General features: G+C 35.9%; 2 protein-coding genes and 1 long non-coding RNA gene across 3 annotated transcripts; 1 reads left to right on the top strand and 2 right to left on the bottom strand.

Moving 5' to 3' along the window:
* The first annotated feature begins 1,275 nt into the window (after positions 1–1,275).
* LOC148238681 (nuclear factor NF-kappa-B p110 subunit-like) lies at positions 1,276–6,918 on the top strand. The gene is made up of 5 exons (XM_088200491.1): positions 1,276–1,288; positions 4,130–4,272; positions 4,338–4,471; positions 5,472–5,671; positions 5,732–6,918. The coding sequence occupies exons 2-4, from the start codon at positions 4,167–4,169 to the stop codon at positions 5,520–5,522; spliced, it is 291 nt and encodes a 96-aa protein (XP_088056617.1). The 5' UTR covers positions 1,276–1,288; positions 4,130–4,166; the 3' UTR covers positions 5,523–5,671; positions 5,732–6,918.
* A 2,738-nt stretch (positions 6,919–9,656) lies between these two features.
* On the bottom strand, positions 9,657–10,174 carry LOC148238680 (uncharacterized). Its single transcript, XR_015811709.1, has 3 exons — positions 10,039–10,174; positions 9,874–9,969; positions 9,657–9,797 (listed from the first exon to the last, which is right to left on the bottom strand). It is a non-coding gene; the product is annotated as an uncharacterized LOC148238680 (long non-coding RNA).
* Positions 10,175–14,616: 4,442 nt separating this feature from the next.
* On the bottom strand, positions 14,617–21,023 carry LOC148238679 (myotubularin-related protein 10-B). Its single transcript, XM_088200479.1, has 10 exons — positions 20,616–21,023; positions 20,498–20,552; positions 20,303–20,427; positions 19,715–19,903; positions 19,436–19,650; positions 19,231–19,372; positions 18,662–19,167; positions 17,147–17,366; positions 16,743–17,081; positions 14,617–16,665 (listed from the first exon to the last, which is right to left on the bottom strand). Exons 1-10 carry the CDS (start codon positions 20,679–20,681, stop codon positions 16,432–16,434), a joined length of 2,091 nt encoding a protein of 696 aa, XP_088056605.1. The 5' UTR covers positions 20,682–21,023; the 3' UTR covers positions 14,617–16,431.
* Positions 21,024–21,210: the final 187 nt, after the last annotated feature.

The raw sequence follows: 21,210 nt of genomic DNA, 5'->3' as shown, positions 1-21,210 counted from the left end.
TCAAAAGGCGAAGAAGCAATGTTTAATTAATATCAATGTCGTATTATAAATCTATAATTTTCAGTTACTTCAGATCATTAATGTTTTTTTTATTTTACTTTATAAAATATTTTTTGTCATATTATTACTATAATATTTGTATTGTTTCATATTTTTAGCGGTTTGAATATGTATGAATAACTTTTTCTGTACTCTTAATCTTGCAATAAACGCGTGTATAGTAGTTTAAACATTAAATACTGAAATTTCTTGCACAAAAAGTGCATTAAAACAGATACTAAATCAGGGAGCCGAAATCGCAGCAAAAAAACAAGGGTGATATTCCGCACTATGTTTAGATCACTTTTTGTTAATATCGATGTTCGACTTTGGATTCCAACTAACACCGATCACTTTTTTCGTCGACCTACCTCGAAAGTCAGCTAAGCAGCTGAGACTATCTCGGCTTACGCCGCTTTTTACTGATGTCGACACGGACAGCTCGACGTCAGCTCGAAAAAAAGAATATGCCATTGCAACAATATTCAATTAATTCCTATTATTATTTTACGGCATTTAAAATAAATTCAATCATTTTGTTATTATTATTTTTTTTTTAAGTAAACGACGCACGTGTACTATATAACTTTATTATATAAGGTGACCAGATTTTGAAAATATCAAAGGAGGACAAATAAGAACAAATTGCTACGGGACCTAAAATAAAAAAAAGGTCATCGCAGAAATTTGCATTTAAAATCATTGAAAGTAAACGAGGACAAGTTTCCATGGTTGATAAAAAATAGGTCATTACGAAAATGTTTGCTCAAATGCCATCTCCGATATTTTTGGGAGGAAAAAATGCTACCGGACTCATAAAAGGGCATTTTGGAATTTTTTGTTAATTTAAGACAAAGGAAGACGTCTAATCACCCTATATTATAGCATCTATCGTTTTGCACACAAGAACAAAATCAAGGAAAAGTACCGAATCGTTACAGGGAAAGCACCGGGAGATTAGATGAATTGTAAATATGACAACACTGGCTATGGGCGGGAATAGTTCACACGTATCTATAGTCTATTTATTTTCAAGAGTCAGTGCGCAAGAACATTGTTTAACGCGTAATCATAACATGCTTTTAAATTTCTGCCCTGTGATTGGTCGTTCGCCGTAAGATCAATCGTTTCATTGAGAACGACCAATCACAAGGCAGAAATTTAAGAGCACATTTTGATTACGCGTTAAACAGCGTTCTTGCGCACTGACTCTTGAAAATAAATAGACTATAGGTAGTGGGAGCGCCAGGTTTGTAATTTGCTGTCTTTGATTTGAAACTAATAATCATGTTTATTGAGTATTTCGATTACTGGGCGTTTCGTATGTAGTATAAAATATCTTAATTACTCTGCGGACAATCTAATTTAATATATTTAATATTATCGTTATTTATATTTAACAATCTGCCTTTAACATTTATTGTAGATAGAACAATTATATATAAGATATTCCGGCGAGCGACAGTCATCCCGGAAGTCTACTCGTTTCCCGAATTCCTAGCTTGAATTTTCACATCATCCCTGAACTTATTAGTTTGATTAAATTTATTTTGATTCATAAAAGACTTTCGTTGATTATTATTATAATTATTTACATAGCTGTTCTGTACGAAATTCCCATCGCGATTAAACTTATTACCGTTAAAATTACGGTTACCTGTACCAATATTATAATTTGTGTTGCGACCTCTCCCCTTTGGAGATGGCCGTCTTTTCTTTTCGAAGGACCACCGTCTCTCGACGGAATTAAACGCCTCTAACCATAGAAATGCTTTATTATCAGAGTTTACATCCTCAGAATCCTTGCTGACGCACGACCACACGCCGTGACAGCTGAGGCGTCTTCAGGTTATTTATACACAAAAAACCACGCACGGCCATAACACACTTTTATTCGGCCATGCATAAATATATGTAAAATTGTCAGAACAATTTGGTTTTTAATAATTATTTATCTGGCGATATCCATTCCAATTGTTATTACAAAAATTATTATTCAAATTATTACATTGACGACAATTTTTCATAACACGCTTTTGTAGTCTGTTGCTAGAAGTCGGTTCACGTGTTTTTCCGTGTAATTTGAACTGCATTTTTTTTTGCTGTCAGCCGCTAGATGTCACTGCTTTGATATTTAATAAAGACATTAGTTCCACCAAATGTATTGTACTAATTTTGATATTGAATTTTTATACCGTACAAAAAGTTAAATAACGAACTATAAAAAAATCCTGTTATCCCAAATATCTTCCATTATGTTCAATTCTATTCAAGATGCTTCGAGGAATTACTTTCTACCTGATGTAAAAGAAGGGATGGTCGGGAGTGAGAAAACAAAACAAATTCTAATGAAATTTGACCTGGGGTAGATAACAAGCAACGGTCATTGCGACATCTGTGACTTGTTATAAAAAAAAATACATCATTACAGTTACGCGTAAATGTTCGGTTGTCTCTAAAAAATAGTTTTAAACCCCGAAATGTAAATAAATCTGACGATGAATTTTGTGTGGATAATTTATCTGATTATTGATGATTGGACCAAAAGTGTGGCTATGTATCTTTTGACATAGCTCTACACAGAGGTACGTGTTTTTAGAGATATCATACGTTGAAAAACTATTCATAAAAACAAATTGTGACATATTTTAGTTTTATTTAGTGTTTAATTCGATTTTTTATTACATACATTTTTATAGTACTTTTATGTGCAAAATAAACGTAAGTTTCCAATGAATATAAAACTGTCAACCTCCATGTTTCTTCTTCATTTGATAGTACTGTTTATAGTAAGTCTGTGTTTAAAATTTCATAATTTTATATTGTATAGTATAAAAGTTATGGCGAGTTTCCGAAAAAAAACGCGGAAATTCTTCGTTTCCGAAAAATTCCGCCGCTGCTAAAAAATGGCCCGCGCCAGGCTTGAAACAATGCGCGAAATCACCCGACAACAATGTGTTAATATAAGATGATATTGAGTCGATATTCCTGATAAAAATGCTTGAAGAGCAATTTCCTTCAACATTGTCTGTCTACCAATCAATATTTTACTATCCGAAATTTCACCATTTGCCACTCTAATTAAATTTGAATAACACACATCAAATCTTTGAATATATTCTATAACATTTTCTTTGAATTTTTGCCTACACTGCTGTAATTCTAATAGAAGTTGTGGAAATAACTTCGTATCAGAGAAATTTTCTTTAAGAAATTCTTTGTATTCTGGCCATGAATTTAATTCCCTAGTATTAGTAATTAATTCAGCCTTTCCAATTACTTTTGATTTTATACACGCGAATATAATAGCTTTTTGATCTACATCAGCTAAATTATAAGCACTATCACAATTATTTATAAAACTATTTAATTTTTCCTTAGTACCATTTATAAATTGTGTCAAAAAGTTTAAGGAAACTTTACTAGACAAAACATTTTAATAACATAAAATACAAAATAAAATACAAATTTGATGTTATACAAAATTTAAATCTTGATCATGACCTAGGCTTGGGGGTCAGCAATGAAGTCTTCTTGAGTCTTCTTCGGCTTGAACACCACCAACTGGTCTATTGATCTCGTCGCTGGTCTGGATCAGGTCCTTCTAGTAGTAGGTTGACTCGACGATCCTAGCTTCTTCTTGTTCCCTTTGTTGTCCTTCTCGATCCGGCTTCCTTGAAAAGCTGCACGAACTGCTGATTCTTTTCTTTGAAGTTTTCCGTGATCACTTGTTTAATCTCAGCTTAAAGACTTGGAAGTCTAGCTCTGCTTTATGAAAGTTGCACGAACTGCTGGTCCTTTTCAATAATGTAGAGTGCTGGAGATCCTACCGACTGCGCCAAATTTATTTGTGCTAAGGACCCGGGAGGAGGAATCGGCTGGACGAACGATTTGTTTTAAATGAGTACGCTTTTGTATTGGCTCTGACCGTCACTCTCTCTTGTGACAAAGAGAACGAGTATAGTACTGTTTTCAGTTTCGAGTGTACCATCGATTCATCGCTTCGTTCAAACGAATGATACTAAATCGATCCCTTGTTTGCTCTAATTGCTTGTCAAATACATACAATATATTATACGTTTTGTTTTAGCGTGTCGACCCAATTTCACATTTCGGAAGGTTCTATCATGAACAACTACTCAACATCCGGTGAAATCACCTCGCCTTCGCCAATTAGCAACAGCTCGTCGTTAGGTTATATGATGTCTCCGGAACAGACAGTACCTCATTCTGGTATTTTGATTTTGATTTATGATTAACGCAATTATTTGTACTATATATAATTTATTTATTTGCAGACAATAAAAAAATACATTTAAAAATATTGGAACAGCCCATAGGTCAGTTTCGCTTTAGGTATAAGAGCGAAATGTCAGGAACACATGGACGTTTGATTGGTAGAACGAGCAAGAAGCCATTTCCAACGGTGAAGGTATGATTTCAATTTATTTTTCTGTTTTTTTTTTTTAATTAATATAAATGGTTACTCGATATGTTCTACTTTAAGATTATTTATATACATAGTTCACCAAAAGGGAAGACATTCAATTTTAATTTTGTAACATCGAAGAGCACTGCTTATATTATAATAGTAACTTATTCCTAACTTATCCGATACTAATATAACTTATGGTGTAGTTTAGATGTATGTATCATATATAACTGGTTAATCTAATAATGTATCATTTGAGATGAAAATATTTTGAATACTACTTTTTATTACATCATCACAAGTCATCCTGTTTTGAGTTTAAATTAATTTCTTTAGAGATTTTATATCATTAAAACTTAATGTCATAATATGTAAAACAATAGGCATACGACTAACGTGTATACAATAGTTACATTAATTTTGTGTAGGACCAAGAAGATTATAATTTATTTAAAATATTAACCTTTAATTTTAGTAGACCAGCCGCCCGGCGACTGTAGAACTTTATATGGTTTTAACCCATCCCGTATGGAAGGTAGAAAAATCGCGAGCGTTCCGAACCAGGGTTCATTTTGTCCCCCAGACTATTCTCGAAATTATGATATTTTTCGGCGACATTTCTGGCCAAAGAACGATCGGCGATTGAGGAGCGTCTACATGCGTTTACTTGTCGATGCTTGTTGCAGCGTTTCTCAAACACTGACTAATAAAATTATTATTATTTAATTATTTATAAATCGATTAAATTTTCAACAAATTAAATCAATTAAAAAATTAGTAAAACATTATATTATTTATAACTTATTATTGTTAAAAATAATAATTGCACAAGAAATAAAAATAATTCACATTTTTTTTTAATAATGTATTTATAATATAAAATAACAAAAATAATATATTTATATTTAGGATAATAATATAAATATTTCATTTATTCTACGCGTGTATTAAAATTTTCCAAAAATATAGCTAATATGTTTTCATTACTTTGATAACTTAGATTTCATATTTGTCAAGCCATCTGGCGATGGTTGTGGGATGCCAAACATGAGATTATAAAAGGTCACCGTAAACCTTTGTATACAATGTTTCACGACATACTAATAGCTCCAACCCAAGAGGAAGCACATAAGGCATATGAGTATCTGTCAAATAACATTGTATCAAAAATATATGATAGATGGGTACAGCATATTGCAGGTATTCAAAAATGTTTACTTAAAAATGCTTCGTTAATCTTATTTTTAATTACATTATTAGGTTATTGGGATCGACGAGAATGCTGGGCTTTAGCTTGGCGTGACGAAAAGACACACGGACATCATACCAATAATTATAGTGAAGTCAGTGTACGTCTTTTCAAAGATATCGTCCTGCAACGTACCAAGGCGTATAACCCAATAGCTTTGGTGGATTTTGTGGTGTCGGAGCTCGATACATACTATACTCGGCGCTTGAGAGATGTATCCAACGGTCGGTGCAGCAAAGGTAGGAATTTACTAATAAAAAAACTTGCAGCAGCTAACATACAACCGGAGGATATCATTCTTGAAGGGGATGGCGTTTATAAAGTCCCTAGTTCGGATCGAAGCCAATTTTATTTTATAGATGCCAAAATTGGTATTTGTTCATGTGGGGACGGTAAGTTTTGTAAGCATCAGGCAGTGGTATACAAATATGATAACTCAATTCCCAATTCACCTCCTTTAACTGCTCAGGCAAAGCACGAAATTGCATATTTAGCTTTTGGTGAAAAGACTCCGCCAATTGAATTTTTTATACCACTGCCTGATATTTGTGACTAAAGTTTCAGTTAGTTGCAGCAGCAGCGTTAATATTGCTCTATGTGACATATCCATTGTTGATGGGGATTTTAAATTAAATGAAGAGAAAGAAATAGTTTTAATTGATAACAACTTAAATGTAGACATGAAAGAAAAATTTGCAGATTTTTTTTTAGATCTTAAAAATAATTGTTTTGCATCAATGAAGGGAGTATTTGATCCTGATTTGGCCAAAAAACTTGAGGACGGTTTTAAAGGTGTGTTTAAAAAAGTAACTACTGCACATCATAAAAATATAATTAAACGTAATTCTGGTGCCAAAATTAAAGTTCAACCAACGGCCATTAGTAGGCGAAGGATAGGTATAACCAGGGGCAACTCGGTTGTAGCTTCTGGTCGCCCAGCACTTTCAAATAAATTAAAAATAAAACGTTTAAAGCGGTTGCATAATTTAAGTCTTAATATTAAAAATAATAAACCTAATGGAAAGTCACATGGAGCAGCACATTAATGTATGTATATATGTAAGCATTTCTTATGTAAGTTGCATGTATGTATATATGTAAGTATATATGTAAGTCCTGTCATTATCAGTTTTCTTTGCTGATTCTTTCTGATAATTATTGTAGAATCAGCGGATAAAATAAAAAAATTAAAACTGAACGATTCTTTGATTTGTTTCAAACTATCCTTATACTTCATCAATTGATTTCTTCAATGTAGCCAAAAAAATAAGTAGATGCTATAACTATAATTATGGATTACAATGTAAATATTGAAAAAATATTTGTATTAAATTAATAACGAATGAATTGATTCATATACGCCATGAACTAGGGCTTTGGAGTCGGGGTCGTGACATTTTAAGCGGAGTCTTGGGATGGTAGTTTCTCGAAAGCAGCTGCCGTGTCGCCGGATCAGTCCAACGACACAACAGTTTTTATAACTCGGGATCCCAACTAGTTTCACAGGATTGTTACAAAATACACATATAACAATTTAGAAATATATTTCATATGAACATAAGAAAAATGGTTACAAGAAGTAAATATACATAATATAAAATATAGAATAAAATTATATAATACAATTTAAACCTGAGAGATCGCTTGGCTAAATCTCCATAATGAGTTCAGTTTTGTCTGACTGTCTGCGACTTCCTGCGATTAATTGCAACTGGCCATGTATGGAGAGAACATCTCCTTTTATACATTACATTCTTTCTTAATTAAAATATTATTAGTTAATAACTATTTCATTATATAAAGTACATGTAATTACATTTGATTGGTATTTAATGATAACACATACAAAGTTCGTTCACATCAAGTAATTAATAATTTAACAATAATGTAACAATAAGGGTGGGACATAACACAGCGTTATTTATGTTGCTTACTTATAACAATGCTTAGGCGCTTAAAATAAAAAATTAAATAATTATTTTTACTGTGTTGAGTAAATATATTTAAATGGGTCGAAAAAGAGCCGAGGTACTAAACTGTATAGTCTATTTGAGAAACGGATGAAGGTTAATGAAAATATGAACTTTTATTTGAGCAGTTACGATACATTTTGAAATACATTTACTCAGTGGCGATTTTCAAAAGCAAATGTTCGCAAGCATGCAGTTACACGAATTTGACGTTTCAAGTTGCACTCGATTGACACTTGAGGGCAGCACCGTCGCTAAGCCGCGTACGCACGCACGCACACAACTACATTCGGCTTTCGGGTAGTCGGATTGGAAATGTGCAATAATGGGAATTTTAAAATGATTTTTGCAACTAAAAATTTAAATCAATACCTATGATTTACGATCCCTGTAAGTGAGTTTCACGCAAAACTTTAAGATAAACTATCCTAAGCAATCGCTTTTTTTTAAAAAAACGCCTATTTGTGGTTATGTTTCGAATTTTTTGTGCTGGAACCAAAAGGTTGTCAATCTCTGAATTCAAGAATACAAAAGAAAACTATTTGCTGAGTGCTCACATACATTTTTATATTTATTTAAAATGTTGTTTTAGTAATATGAAAATTTAAAATTACAATTGGACTTTTTTTCGATTGCGCAAAAATGTGCTGGCTGTAGGAGTTGTTTTTTCGCGGGAACGTGCGGCAGATTAAGTGTTAAGATTAAACAATCTAGTTAACAAGTTAAAAAATGCAATTCTAATTAAGACAATATTGTTTATTTTTAAACTATAATTGATATGGTAATTTAAATCATGAATTTCTTGAAGTATACAAATTTAACAAATTTCATAATTCAGAGATTAATGATTTAAAAAGACATTTAAATTACAGAAGAATTTATTTGTTAATCGATCAATACGGACAAATTATTTTATATATAAACAAAATATATCAAAATATATTTGATACAGATATTTTTTATTAAAAATGTTCTTCGAGACAGGATTTAAAATAATTCATACTATTTCAATAATTTTTTTGTTTTGCTTGCAAAATGGGAGAACATGTTGAACGACCGACAATGAAAAATTATCCCGGAGAAGCCATCGTAGCATGCACTTTGGTGCAAGTTGATAAAACCCACAGTGCACATCCGCACAGATTGGTAATTTGGAAACACAACGAAGAAACGGACGATCCTCACATATTCAATATTAACCGAAAAAATGGACATACTGCAACGTAAAAAATGTTTTACATGAACACATTATATAAAAAAAAAACTAATTTTAATGCATACATTTTCAAATACCAGGTTTAAAGGTATGTCCATACTTTACACGACTAAGAAGATGATCGTCGAAGAATTAATAAGAAGACATAAAATCAATTTTCCGCATATTAATTATAAAGAAAATGACGAGCTTATAGCATTTTGAATATATTTTAAACTAAACTAGTAATAATGACGATTTTTTAGCTGAAATTGGAGTATGAAAAGGTAGCGAATACTATAAACATGAATTCCGTCTGTCTGAAATTCAGTGTTTTCGACATAAATAAAAGAGAGTTATGCGAACCAATTTATTCAGAACCGATTGACGATACGATAATAAATTAAAGAGTTTTTCAACTTTAAATTATAAAAAAAAACATATTACAAGACTCAAAGGTTCATAATACATTTAAGTGCCTAATGCAACGGGCAATTTTCTTGATGACTTCTATAGGTGTCATCCGCAATCATTAAGGACGAATCACGACAGCATATACAAAAAATCTATATGAAGGATTTTAATGCAAACTCGTCAGTCTTGTCATATTAACAATGAAAACTGTGGAATGCCTAATTTGCATACAAAAACAGTGACGGGTGTCAATTACACACAGTTTGAGCTGCTACGGTAGTATTTTATTGAACTTTATAATATAATGTCGGGGAGGGTAAGTTTGCTATGTTAAGTCCATGTTAAGCACTCACGACACTCACTTTGATAGTTTGGCGTAGCACTGCGGGGGGGCGCAGCCCTATGGGATGCGGCTCCGGTGGGGGCGCGGTGCTGCGGGGGGCGCAGCCCTACAGGATGCGGCTCCGGTGGGGGCTCGGTGCTGCGGGGGGCGCAACCCTACAGAATGCGACGCCGATTTTTTTTATCTATTAAAATTAATTAAAAGTCGAAATTTCAAGATTTTGATACTCACTTTTGTCGACAAATAATAATATCAAGTCACCACCAAGACTCGACCCTGACGTTTCACTCGCGTATACTATTTTTAACTGAGAATTTATAACAATTTCTGTAAGCAATAATTGATAATTAAAAATTATAATTAACAATAAAATACTTGTTAGAATGTAAATTTTACTTGTATTGTCAATCGGTTCTGAATAAATAGGTTCGCATAACTCTCTTTTATTTATGTCGAAAACACTGAATTTCAGACAGACGGAATTCATGTTTATAGTATTCGCTACCTTTTCATACTCCAATTTCAGCTAAAAAAATCGTCATTATTACTAGTTTAGTTTAAAATATATTCAAAATGCTATAAGCTCGTCATTTTCTTTATAATTAATATGCGGAAAATTGATTTTATGTCTTCTTATTAATTCTTCGACGATCATCTTCTTAGTCGTGTAAAGTATGGACATACCTTTAAACCTGGTATTTGAAAATGTATGCATTAAAATTAATTTTTTTTTATATAATGTGTTCATGTAAAACATTTTTTACGTTGCAGTATGTCCATTTTTTCGGTTAATATTGAATATGTGAGGATCGTCCGTTTCTTCGTTGTGTTTCCAAATTACCAATCTGTGCGGATGTGCACTGTGGGTTTTATCAACTTGCACCAAAGTTGCATGCTACGATGGCTTCTCCGGGATAATTTTTCAACTAAAATATGAAATCGATTTTTCAGATTAAAGCATTAGGGACAATTTTCCAAGCTTTTTAAATTGTCGGTCGTTCAACATGTTCTCCCATTTTGCTCACTCACGACACTCACTTTGATAGTTTGGCGTAGCACTGCGGGGGGGCGCGGCGCTGAGGGGGCGCAGCTCTATGGGATGCGGCGCTGATGGGGGCGTGGTGCTGCTGGGGGCGCAGCCCTACAGGATGCGGCGCCGATGGGGCGCGGTGCTGCGGGGGGCGCAGCCCTACAGAATGCGGCTCCGGTGGGGGCGCAGCCTTATAGGATGCGGCGCCGATGGGGGCGCGGTGCTGCATGGGGCACAGCCCTACAGGATGCGGCGTCGAGCTGGGTGCTCTGGCTGAGAAGGTCTCGACGGTCGGCAGGACTTCGCCCGGTCAGATGGGGGCTCCGGCGGCGCTGCGAGGCGACGGGAGCGGATTCGGGCAGCGTCCCCGCGCCCGTCCGCCGAAAGCAGCGCTTTGGCACGTCCTCTCAGCTTCGGGTCCCGTTCAGAATAGACCGAGCTTTTGCGTCCCCAAGCGCGTTAAGGGATGGTTTTGGTCTTAACGCCGTGGTCGGTGAGCAGCGATCGCGCTAGGGGTGCAACGCCTTTCCGGCCCGATTCCTTGTTATGTGTAGCACTAGGTCGCTACATCACTCCCCCCTAGTGGTTTCCTCCTGGAATCCATGATTAATCCAGAAACCGAGCCGGAAAACGGACACGTCTCCCGCCTCTTGTCTGCGTGAGGTCTGTAGGAGTTTGTGCTATTTCTGACGGAGAGCTCGCTGGCGCGAGTATAGCTGGCTGCCAGTTGGCGCTGTTTGGCGTGGACGCTTGGGCGTCTGGTTTTGTATGGGTGTGGTCTGCGATGGAGATTGTCGTGTGGCTTCGTGTGGCTTCCTGTGGCGGTGGAGCCTCTCTATCATCCCGTTTGCCTGCGGGTGATAGGCTGTTGTTCGTTTGTGTGATGAGCCGAATGCATGATTCAACTCCTTGAATAGGGCGCTCTCGAACTGCCGGCCTTGGTCCGTCGTAATCCTAAGTGGGGTGCCAAATCTTGTGATCCACCCACTGTAAAGTTTCCTAGCCAGTCTCGGCCGTGATGTCTTCTATCGCGTAAGCTTCCGGCCAGCGGGTGAATCGATCGATGCATGTCAAAATATATTTCTTCCCTTCTGATACCGGGAGAGTGCCGACGATGTCGATATGAATGTGCTCAAATCGGCCTTCCGGGGGTCGAAAACTTCCGATCGGTGAAGACACATGGCTGGACACCTTTGATCTTTGACACTCCAAGCACTCGCGGGCCCATCGCTTGCAGTCAGAACGAAGCCGGGGCCAGAAAAACCTGTCGGCGACGAGCTTCATCGTTGGTCGGCCACCTGGGTGTGAAGGTGAGTGGCAAATGTCAAAAGCTTGCTTCCGGAACTGTTGTGGCAAATATGGACGCTCTTTTCCTAGAGATGTGTCGCACCAAATGGTGGTGCTGGACTCGGGTAGGCTGATGGGACTCAAGGCTGTCCAAGGAGTCTGTGGGTCGGCTGTTTGCTGACGCTCTAACTCCTGGTAGTCTATTTGTTGGCTGCTGACGATCTCTACTCGCGATAGGGCGTCCGCCACTACGTTGTCGCTGCCGGAAACGTGCCGAATACCGGTCGTAAATTGGGCGACAAAGTCCGTATGGCGGAACTGGCGCGGGGAAGCCTTCTCCGGCTTCTGCTGAAATACAAATGTCAGAGGCTTGTGGTCGGTAAAAATAATGAACTCCCGGCCTTCCACCATGTGTCTAAAATGTCTGACTGCTTGGTAGATGGCAAGGAGCTCCCGGTCGTAAGCGCTTATTTGACCAGTGTCGGTGCCAATTTCTTGAAATAAAACGCTATTGGCAGCCATCCGTCTGAAGATCGCTGCTGAAGACTTGCGCCGATAGCGTGTTCCGAAGCGTCCGCAAATATTGCTAGGTCTTGACTTGGATCAGGATGTGCGAGAAGGGCGGCATTTATTAACCCTTGCTTGCATGCCGCAAATGCTTCCTCAAAGTCGTCGTTCCATGTGATTGGGTCCTTGTTCGCTGTGGTGCCTCTAAGCTGGTCCGTCAGTAACCGCTGAGCTGCGGACGCTCCAGGGATAAATCTTCGATAAAAGTTTATCATCCCTAGAAAACGCCGCATTTTCTTGACGGTGTCTGGGCGCGGGAAGTTGGCGATAGCGTCGACCTTTTCCGGGAGAGGGCTGGTCCCGTTTTCATTGACGCGGTAGCCGAGAAAGTCGACCTCCGCTTTTCCGAAAATGCTTTTCGCTGCGTTGACCAACAACTCCATATTCTTTGAGGCGCGCAAAAAGTTGTCGGAGTCGATGGGGGCGCGGTGCTGCGGGGGGCGCAGCCCTACAGGATGCGGCCCCGATGGGGGCTCAGTGCTGCGGGGGGCACAGCCCTACAGGGTGCGGCGCCGATGGGGCCGCAGCCCTACAGGATGCGGCTCCGGTGGGGGCTCGGTGCTGCGGGGGGCACAGCCCTACAGGATGCGGCTCTGGTAGGGGCTCGGTGCTGCGGGGGGCACAGCCCTACAGGATGCGGCGCCGATGGGGGCGCGGCGTGTCAACTTTGAGGTTATGATAGGCCGCGACCACGTGCGTGGTTCTCCGGGCGCCGGTAGGTGCGCGGTGGGGCTGCGGGGGGCATCTAACGGCGCTGTGATGTCGCTCCAGCGGGCGTTGGGCTTCGACCGACGCCTATGGGGCGCGCGGCGGGACTCCTGTGGTCATCGGGCAATCGCGGCGTCTCTCCGGCGTGTCCAGGACTCTAGCGGGTGCTCGGGGGCTCGCGTCGGCGCTCCGGCGGAATTAGGCCCAAAACCCTAGCTCGTAATGTCTGGGGGCTGGCTGAGAAGGTCTCGACGGTCGGCAGGACTTCGCCCGGTCAGATGGGGGCTTCGGCGGCGCTGCGAGGCGATGGAAGCGGATTCGGACATCGTCCCCGCGCTCGTCCGCCGAAAGCAGCGCTTTGGCACGTCCTCTCAGCTTCGGGTCCCGTTCAGAATAGGCCGAGCTTTTGCGTCCCCAAGCGCGTTAAGGGATGGTTTTGGTCTTAACGCCGTGGTCGGTGAGCAGCGATCGGCGCTAGGGGTGCAACGCCTTTCCGGCCCGATTCCTTGTTATGTGTAGCACTAGGTCGCTACAATATGGTTTACATAAATGGATGATATAAATGACGATGTAAGTGATCGACAGACGAGGCGCCAATGAATGTTTTTCCATCCGTCTCAGTCATGTCAGTGTTACCAGAGTACCACCTAGTTTTGGTTTTAATAAAATAAATAAATATGCCTCATGACAAAGCGATGCTTTCGCACGCCTGCTTACATTTTTGTTTGACGGCCATCTTGGAAATTTTTGTTCGCGGACAAATGGCTGCGAAAACTAAAAAAGGTCATTCCAAAATTTTTTGTCATCTCCGATTTTTTTAAGGAGGAAAAATTGCTACGGGTGTTAAAAAAGGCCATGTATTTATGGTCATTGAGAAGGCATCTTACATGACATTGCAATATTTTATAATTAAAAGTCACAACAAGCAGGTATTTTCGATTCTAGGACAAACTAGTTAAATATTTTGCTTCAGTTAGCAGTTACAACCTAGCTCAATCTATATTTATCCACAATTGAAGCTGCAATTTTTGAACGCAAATTTTGTGATGGCATTTTGCTATTCAACACTGTGCTACGGAATTTATACTCTCTTGAATAAAAATATAAATTAAAAAAACTGGTCTTTCGTCACTCTAGCTGTCAATTTCATAAAATATTTTTTATTTGTATCTAAACATTTAACGACTACTTATAATAACATATAAATATTTAAAAGAAAGAAATCAGATTAAATACAACACTTTAAAACAAATTTTAGCATAAAGTCAAAAAAATGGTTTCATATTGTTTAATTTTTTTCAATAAAAGCAAATTATTTGGCTTGCAGTTAATACATGGAAGTTGGGGCTTATGAGCAATCTTATTGTAACAATAAAAAAATATTAAGGAAAAAAATACTTAACAATTTATTTCAGTTGTTTTAATAATACAAGTAAATCCTACAGTAAAATAAATATGTAATGTTTATAATGGTTTAGAGAAATATTTTTTGGTTTATTCAGTTTAAATTGCTTTCATAATACATAAATACAAACATACTTAAAAGCTATTAAAACAAAATTAGATGCCTCATTTTCGTTCTATTCATATAAGGAATGCAATATTGTCCCTAATTCTTCAAAACATTTGATTTAGGCCAATGTATTATAAAAACATAATGTTAAATGTATAAAAAATGTTTCATTAGTGAACGATTGATCGGATGGCACAAATTATTCTTGAAACAAACATTTTTTTTCAAATTTAAATAAAAATATTTATGTATAATATTCTAATGTATAATTGCGAATAATATTTTTTTAATTAGCATCGTAAACCAGAAATCGGAAATAAATAATGTAGAAAAAATTATCCCTCATTTTATGAAGTTTTATAATTTATATTAATTTGGCACAACTCTTTCGAAAGATCGTGGAGGAAGAGAAAATAAATTTTAACTTTGGTGCCTTATAAGTTCATAAAATGAGGGTTTATTTTTACAGATTGAAATAACTTTATTCAATTATGTACAAAAGTTTTAAACATTGGATGATATAGCACTTTTACATTATTGTTTTTGTTACGAAAATAAAGTTGATAATATTTAGTGATATAACGTCATAAGGCATTTGTACTAATATACATAATAAATATACTATAGAAATTTATTCAGTTAAAAATTTAATAAAAAATCCACAGATCTTGAAAGATATTTAAATCTCATCTGTTTAACATTTGATTATATTATATTTTACTAATCTGACCTAAAAAGCTGCAGTAAATACGAAAGTAGTACCTAATATATTAACAGTAATAATAGACTTTTGCAATATATTTCAACTTCAAATATATTATGAGATTAACAAGGATGAAATGTTTGATTTGTATTACTTTATATAGACAATTTGTACAGAATAAAAATAAATGTATTACGTTATAAATAATCTTAAATGCAAGATGCAATATTTGGTACGAGAAAATAAATTCTAACACTAAAATATTGGTTAACTTTAAGTTGAGATGAGAATATTCATCTTATTTATATAAAAATGTAAATAAAATGTAATAATTATAGCAAAAGATTATTCAAAGTGAAAGTGATTAATTTCTAAGAGTGCAAAAACAGCATATAAATTTCTCACAATCGTATTGTATAACAATGCAAGTTAAGTATTAAATGGGTAAATATTTGAGGTCATAAGTTTATTACACAACTATTCACTATTTAAGGCTTAGAATTTGTAACTTACGAATCTAAATTATGACTCATTTAAAAAATCAGAGGAATACTACATGTCTAGAATTAAAAAATCATTGCACTTAGTCACAACGCTTCAATCACTTGAATGTTAGAAATAAACCCTAAAAAGACATATTTATATAGTGATTTTCTCAATAAGACACAGTCAGATAACTTACTAGAAATAGGGACTTATGTATTTATAAACTTTTAAAATATTGCAATTGGAACACATCTGACTGTTCTTTTGGTTGAGTTTATCACATTTTTGCTTATCAATCTATGTAAAATGTAAGATTAGTTTTTGTTTTAAATCCAATTTTAAATATAATCATTAAATATATAAACAAGAGGTTTATTTGAGACCATTTCAAATATACAGATAACATGAAATGCTATATAAATATAGACGTCTATTATTATTAAAATTTACTTGCGTAGCAAGGAACTCTTATGGATTGAGAGAATTGTTCAACTGTCAGTCGGGTGCATTCAAAATCGACTGAGAGTCTAACTGCTGATTCGGCTCCAACAAACTCGTAGTGAGCACTGCGAGATGATCACATTTTCCAGTCATGCCTATGAACGGAAAGAATGCTCCAACCGTCGAAGGATGCGGGCATGTTGTGCTATCTGTCGATTCTTCATCGTTTGTACCGTTGGATCGTCTATTTGTATCGGATGTTGGCATTTTGTTTTGCAAGCATTTAATCTAAGAATAAAAATAATGGATATCCATTAAAGAGACATTGGGTTTTTATATAAGTTCTATATAATTTAATACATTACCTCTTTAGCTAGCTTCATATTGTGTAGAAGATATTGAATATCTCCAGATCCTTGTATGTGTAGTAGCGGTAACCACCGCAAATAGCACTGTTGCCAAAATTCTAAAGCCGATATGGAAGTCTTTGGTACTAAGTAATTAGGACTTGGCATTATCCATTTATTTTCAGCATCCTTGTGAGGACTGGCCAATCCTGGTAGGCGTATTGCTGATGGTGGAATTACAGATTTTCCTTTATGAGTCGGCTGCGATGGAGGCGAATACAATGGATTATAAAAGTATTGTATTTCATCTTCGGTGAATTGTTCTTTCCAGTCCCATACGGGACGAAGTGTTAGTTGCTGTGAAAAATCATCAATTATTTATAGAAAAAGGAAGAATAATATGTATTGTATAGTATAATTACAGCAACTTCTCGCTCCCTTGGCGTATTGAATAAGAAAGTATCGAATAACTGATTATGAGCCGAGTCCCACAATGTTGTCAGATAGCATTCGGTGTATTCAAATGATGACGGAAACTGTTTTTGTATTTGCCAGCAGCAGTCAAGGAACAGTAAAAATACCGGCGACATCTCGCGGTCACTGTTGATCATATCAGCTTCTTCCAATGCAACGTGGCCGAGCCTGAAACATTGTTTAATTACAAATATCACAAATATTCTGAATTTATTGAATAATAAACAATAAAAAAGCAAAAATATTGCTATTCATTGTATTGACCATTAAACAGCATTCATATTTAGAACATCGTAAAGACTTATAAGATCTTTGAGAGTAATCAAAGTTATTTCGAAACATTATGAAAGCGACAATCGAACAAATGTGCTTTGACCCGAAGACATAGTCTTGTTTCATTAGGATTGTACATAGATAGGTGAGGTTTAGCAGTACAGTCATTGGTCTAAATAAGTATTTTTCTGATTCGTAAACGTATAAAAGACATGCCATTTGCCTAAATCAACATTCGACTCAGGATTCACACTCAAAGAAAGAATGAGAGCGATTGAGCGCTATGAGCTGACTATCAGAGGCCAGAGAAGCTCATGCACTTTAAGACATCAACGAGGACTATCACATCATATTGCAAAGATTCTACTGCTACAACTCTTAGATCAAACTGGAGTTTTCTCATTAGACACCAAGTTATTTATATCTGTGCAGTAAAACTGTATATCAATCATATCTTCTGGTGTCTGAATCAAAACCAGGAAAATAGAAATCAATGAAAACGTTCATACAGTGAGGCCCGGTGTCATGAAATTTGCATTACTTATTAATTCTGAAATTTTTAGGTCATGCAACTATCTCTAGCTTAAAACGAGCTATACAAATATTGGGCAATATCAGATAGTAAATTACTAATTAATTATATTTTAAACGATAAAAATATTTTAAATTCTAGAAAAAAAACTTTGTTGGGTTATAATAATTTCGATCGAGATAAGTAATCGCCATATATTTAGACATGAAAGTTTACTGTGGAACAAATCCAATAATAAAAATAGTAAAAGATGGAGGTGTGCTAAAAATTATCTCTGTTGAAAATTTTAGACGTCTATAAGTAGTCTCTTAACTGTTTTGCTTGTGTACCCCAAGACAAAAAAATCTGGGAACACTACCAGTATTTTATTTTGTAATACCGGTAGTATCAAAGGTCGATTTTTGCTCCAATACCAGTATTACTGGTATCGGTACTACCGGTATTGCAATCCCTACTCCTGATATATGATACATACCTTGGCTAATTAAATTCAAATTGATCTGAATGATTTGTTGTCAACTTTTCCGAATGCATCGTAGCTAGGAATACTGTGTCGAGACAACCCGAGAATTTATTCGAATAGAGGTTTGATAAATTCTAACCACAAATTTAACATAAAATAATCAAGAGTTTTGATTTTTCGTTGCATGATTCTTACCTATCAGAAAAAGGATGACCCAAAGCGACCCATTCCTTCTGTATCAACGATTGAAAACCCTTGATTGTTCTGTAATATGAATCTAGAAGCAGTTGTGTTAAAGAGGAAACCACTGCGCAATAGTCCATGCCGTCTCCTTCTTGCAGAACCACAGTTATATTCTCCGCCAGAAGTTCTGCAGCTTGTGCAGCTACTCTTAAGCATTCCGACACGTATCGCAGCCACCGCGAATTTTCCAAGCTCGAATAAAACGAACCGTCTTGCTCCCAAAAGTTGATTAGAGTATGCGGTGTGCAAATATTAGTGAGCCGTTTATAAGCAGTCTGTAGCGCCGGTGCAGTTAAAGATAGAATCCTAGGAGCTGCACGTGTCGGATGTGCTCTACGAATGTGTTCCAATAAGACTGATTCCGGAGCATGATCTGGTGGGTTCGAATTTGAATTGTTATTGCTTCCTGAGAGTTCACCAGATCTGGTTAAAGCAGCTCCTCCGGGAGAGCTCCATACCTATTTGATCATTATTATAAATAATATCGACATTTAGAAGTATTCACCATAAAATGAACATACCCAAATTGGTACTCTTCCTTTCCTGAAATGTCTAGCTGCGTTTGAAAGATCGCAATCTACTACTTTTGCAGGTACGACTAATGATTCACCAGCGCCATGGTAGAAAACATCTGCAGTGCCATTTGCTTGTGAAATCCTCCAACTAAAAACAATAACATATATAATTAAAACATTGCATTATATTTATTAACGTGTTCACAAATACTTTTGACAATTTGTACGATCCATTTCCCTCTTCCAATCATTGTAACGTTGAAACATATTGACATCGCCCATAGTAGAATAATACGGCTCTTTATACTCATAAGCAAAGAGTAAATTATGTCTTTTTGGAAAAGCATGATGTAATAACGAAGTAGCTATGGTACGACCTTGACCGCTGAATGATAATTTGAATCCAAATGAAAGTACACGCATGTTCTATTAACACAAAAATATTAATTAGCAAATTATAATTGGAGATTATATGTAATAAAAATAATACTTTGCATAGAATTTGTAATCCTTGGATTTTCCGAGGCACCGGATGAGATGGACGAAGATATCGTCGGCGCCATTTAATCTTTGTGTCCTCGTTGTCGATTCCAGCTAATTCGTAAACAGATCCTACCATGCTCAAAGTAATATCGTGTGAACCCAGCAATAAATTTTGCTGTCTACATCCACCGAAACTCTAAAATATTATAAAAAATAAATAATAGTTTGTTTATGGCAAATTTATTCTAAAAAATATTTATTCATTTGCCATATTATATTTATTTATATAGTTACAATTATAAATGACATGTTGTAGAGTTATTCATGGGGTGTTCACTTTTTTACCTGTTTAAATTTTAAAACGTATTTATGTAGCAAAGTGAAGTTTTAAAATTTAAACAGGTTAGGTGCAAACGAGCAGCAGCATATACTAGGGTTGGTCAGAACAGTGCACACCCCATGAATAACTCTCTGCAACGAATCTACTTAAAAAATGCCATTTATAATTGTACATAAATAAATAAATTGTATAAATATTTTTTACAATAATTTGACTCCCAATAACAGGAAAGTACCTTGTATATATTTATATTACCTGATCTTCCGTTACAAATGAAAGCTTATAATTGGTGACAAAAAGCGATCCAATCCTACCGCTTTGTTTTTCGTTAACGGGTAAAAAGAGTAATACATTGTGAGCTACGCCGATGACAACTTCGTCTAGAGACAAATAATATAATAAAACAACACATATCATATAAATAACGTTTCATACTTTTAATCAATTTACCAGCTAGTAATTTTGGTTTCAATTCCTCAACAGGTCCATCTTTTCCTATGTTTATCTGCAAATAAAACATTACACAATTATATTATCAGTTACTTAAGGAGAACATATTTTCATTTACCTTGAGTGAACTATCATCGAGACCTACATAGCTTTTGAAATTATAAGATAATTTTTTGTCGTTCATTTTCAAAGCTTCCACTTCTACTCACTTTAAATGCTGCATTATAGTGACCGACGGGCGTAAATAACGATTTAACGAAAATTATTAAATGTCATGTTAAGTATCAGCGTAAATGTCACACCCTTTTTTTAATTTTCATAATCCTTATAATTTATAACGTATTGTAGAGAATATAAACAATTTATAACAATTGCAATCAACAGTAAGCGATCTTAATAACTACAACAATAACAATATTCTAAAAACTAAGATTAAAATGACATTCCAACTATTGAGGTTAAGCCTATTGCCTATTTAGGAATGAATATTTCTTAATTGCGTTTTGGTCTTAAATAGATGAGCTATGGCCATGATTTTATATTGCGCTTTAAAATTTTAGAAGGGTATAAAATAATAATACTAAACAATTATTTAAATTCTAAATTGCTTATTAAATTATTTTAATTTGACTTCTAAGTTGATAATAATTAATTAATTTTAATATTTCTTGTTCACATATTTCTCTTCTATAATAATAAACATTAAATAAATG

The sequence above is a fragment of the Plectrocnemia conspersa genome, unplaced genomic scaffold, assembly GCF_051122295.1.
Source record: "Plectrocnemia conspersa isolate PC_06_02 unplaced genomic scaffold, ASM5112229v1 ptg000001l, whole genome shotgun sequence".
NCBI classification, from domain to species: Eukaryota; Metazoa; Arthropoda; class Insecta; order Trichoptera; family Polycentropodidae; genus Plectrocnemia; species Plectrocnemia conspersa.
Note: the sequence above shows the minus strand (reverse complement) of the source record. Positions and strands in the feature narration are given on the sequence as shown.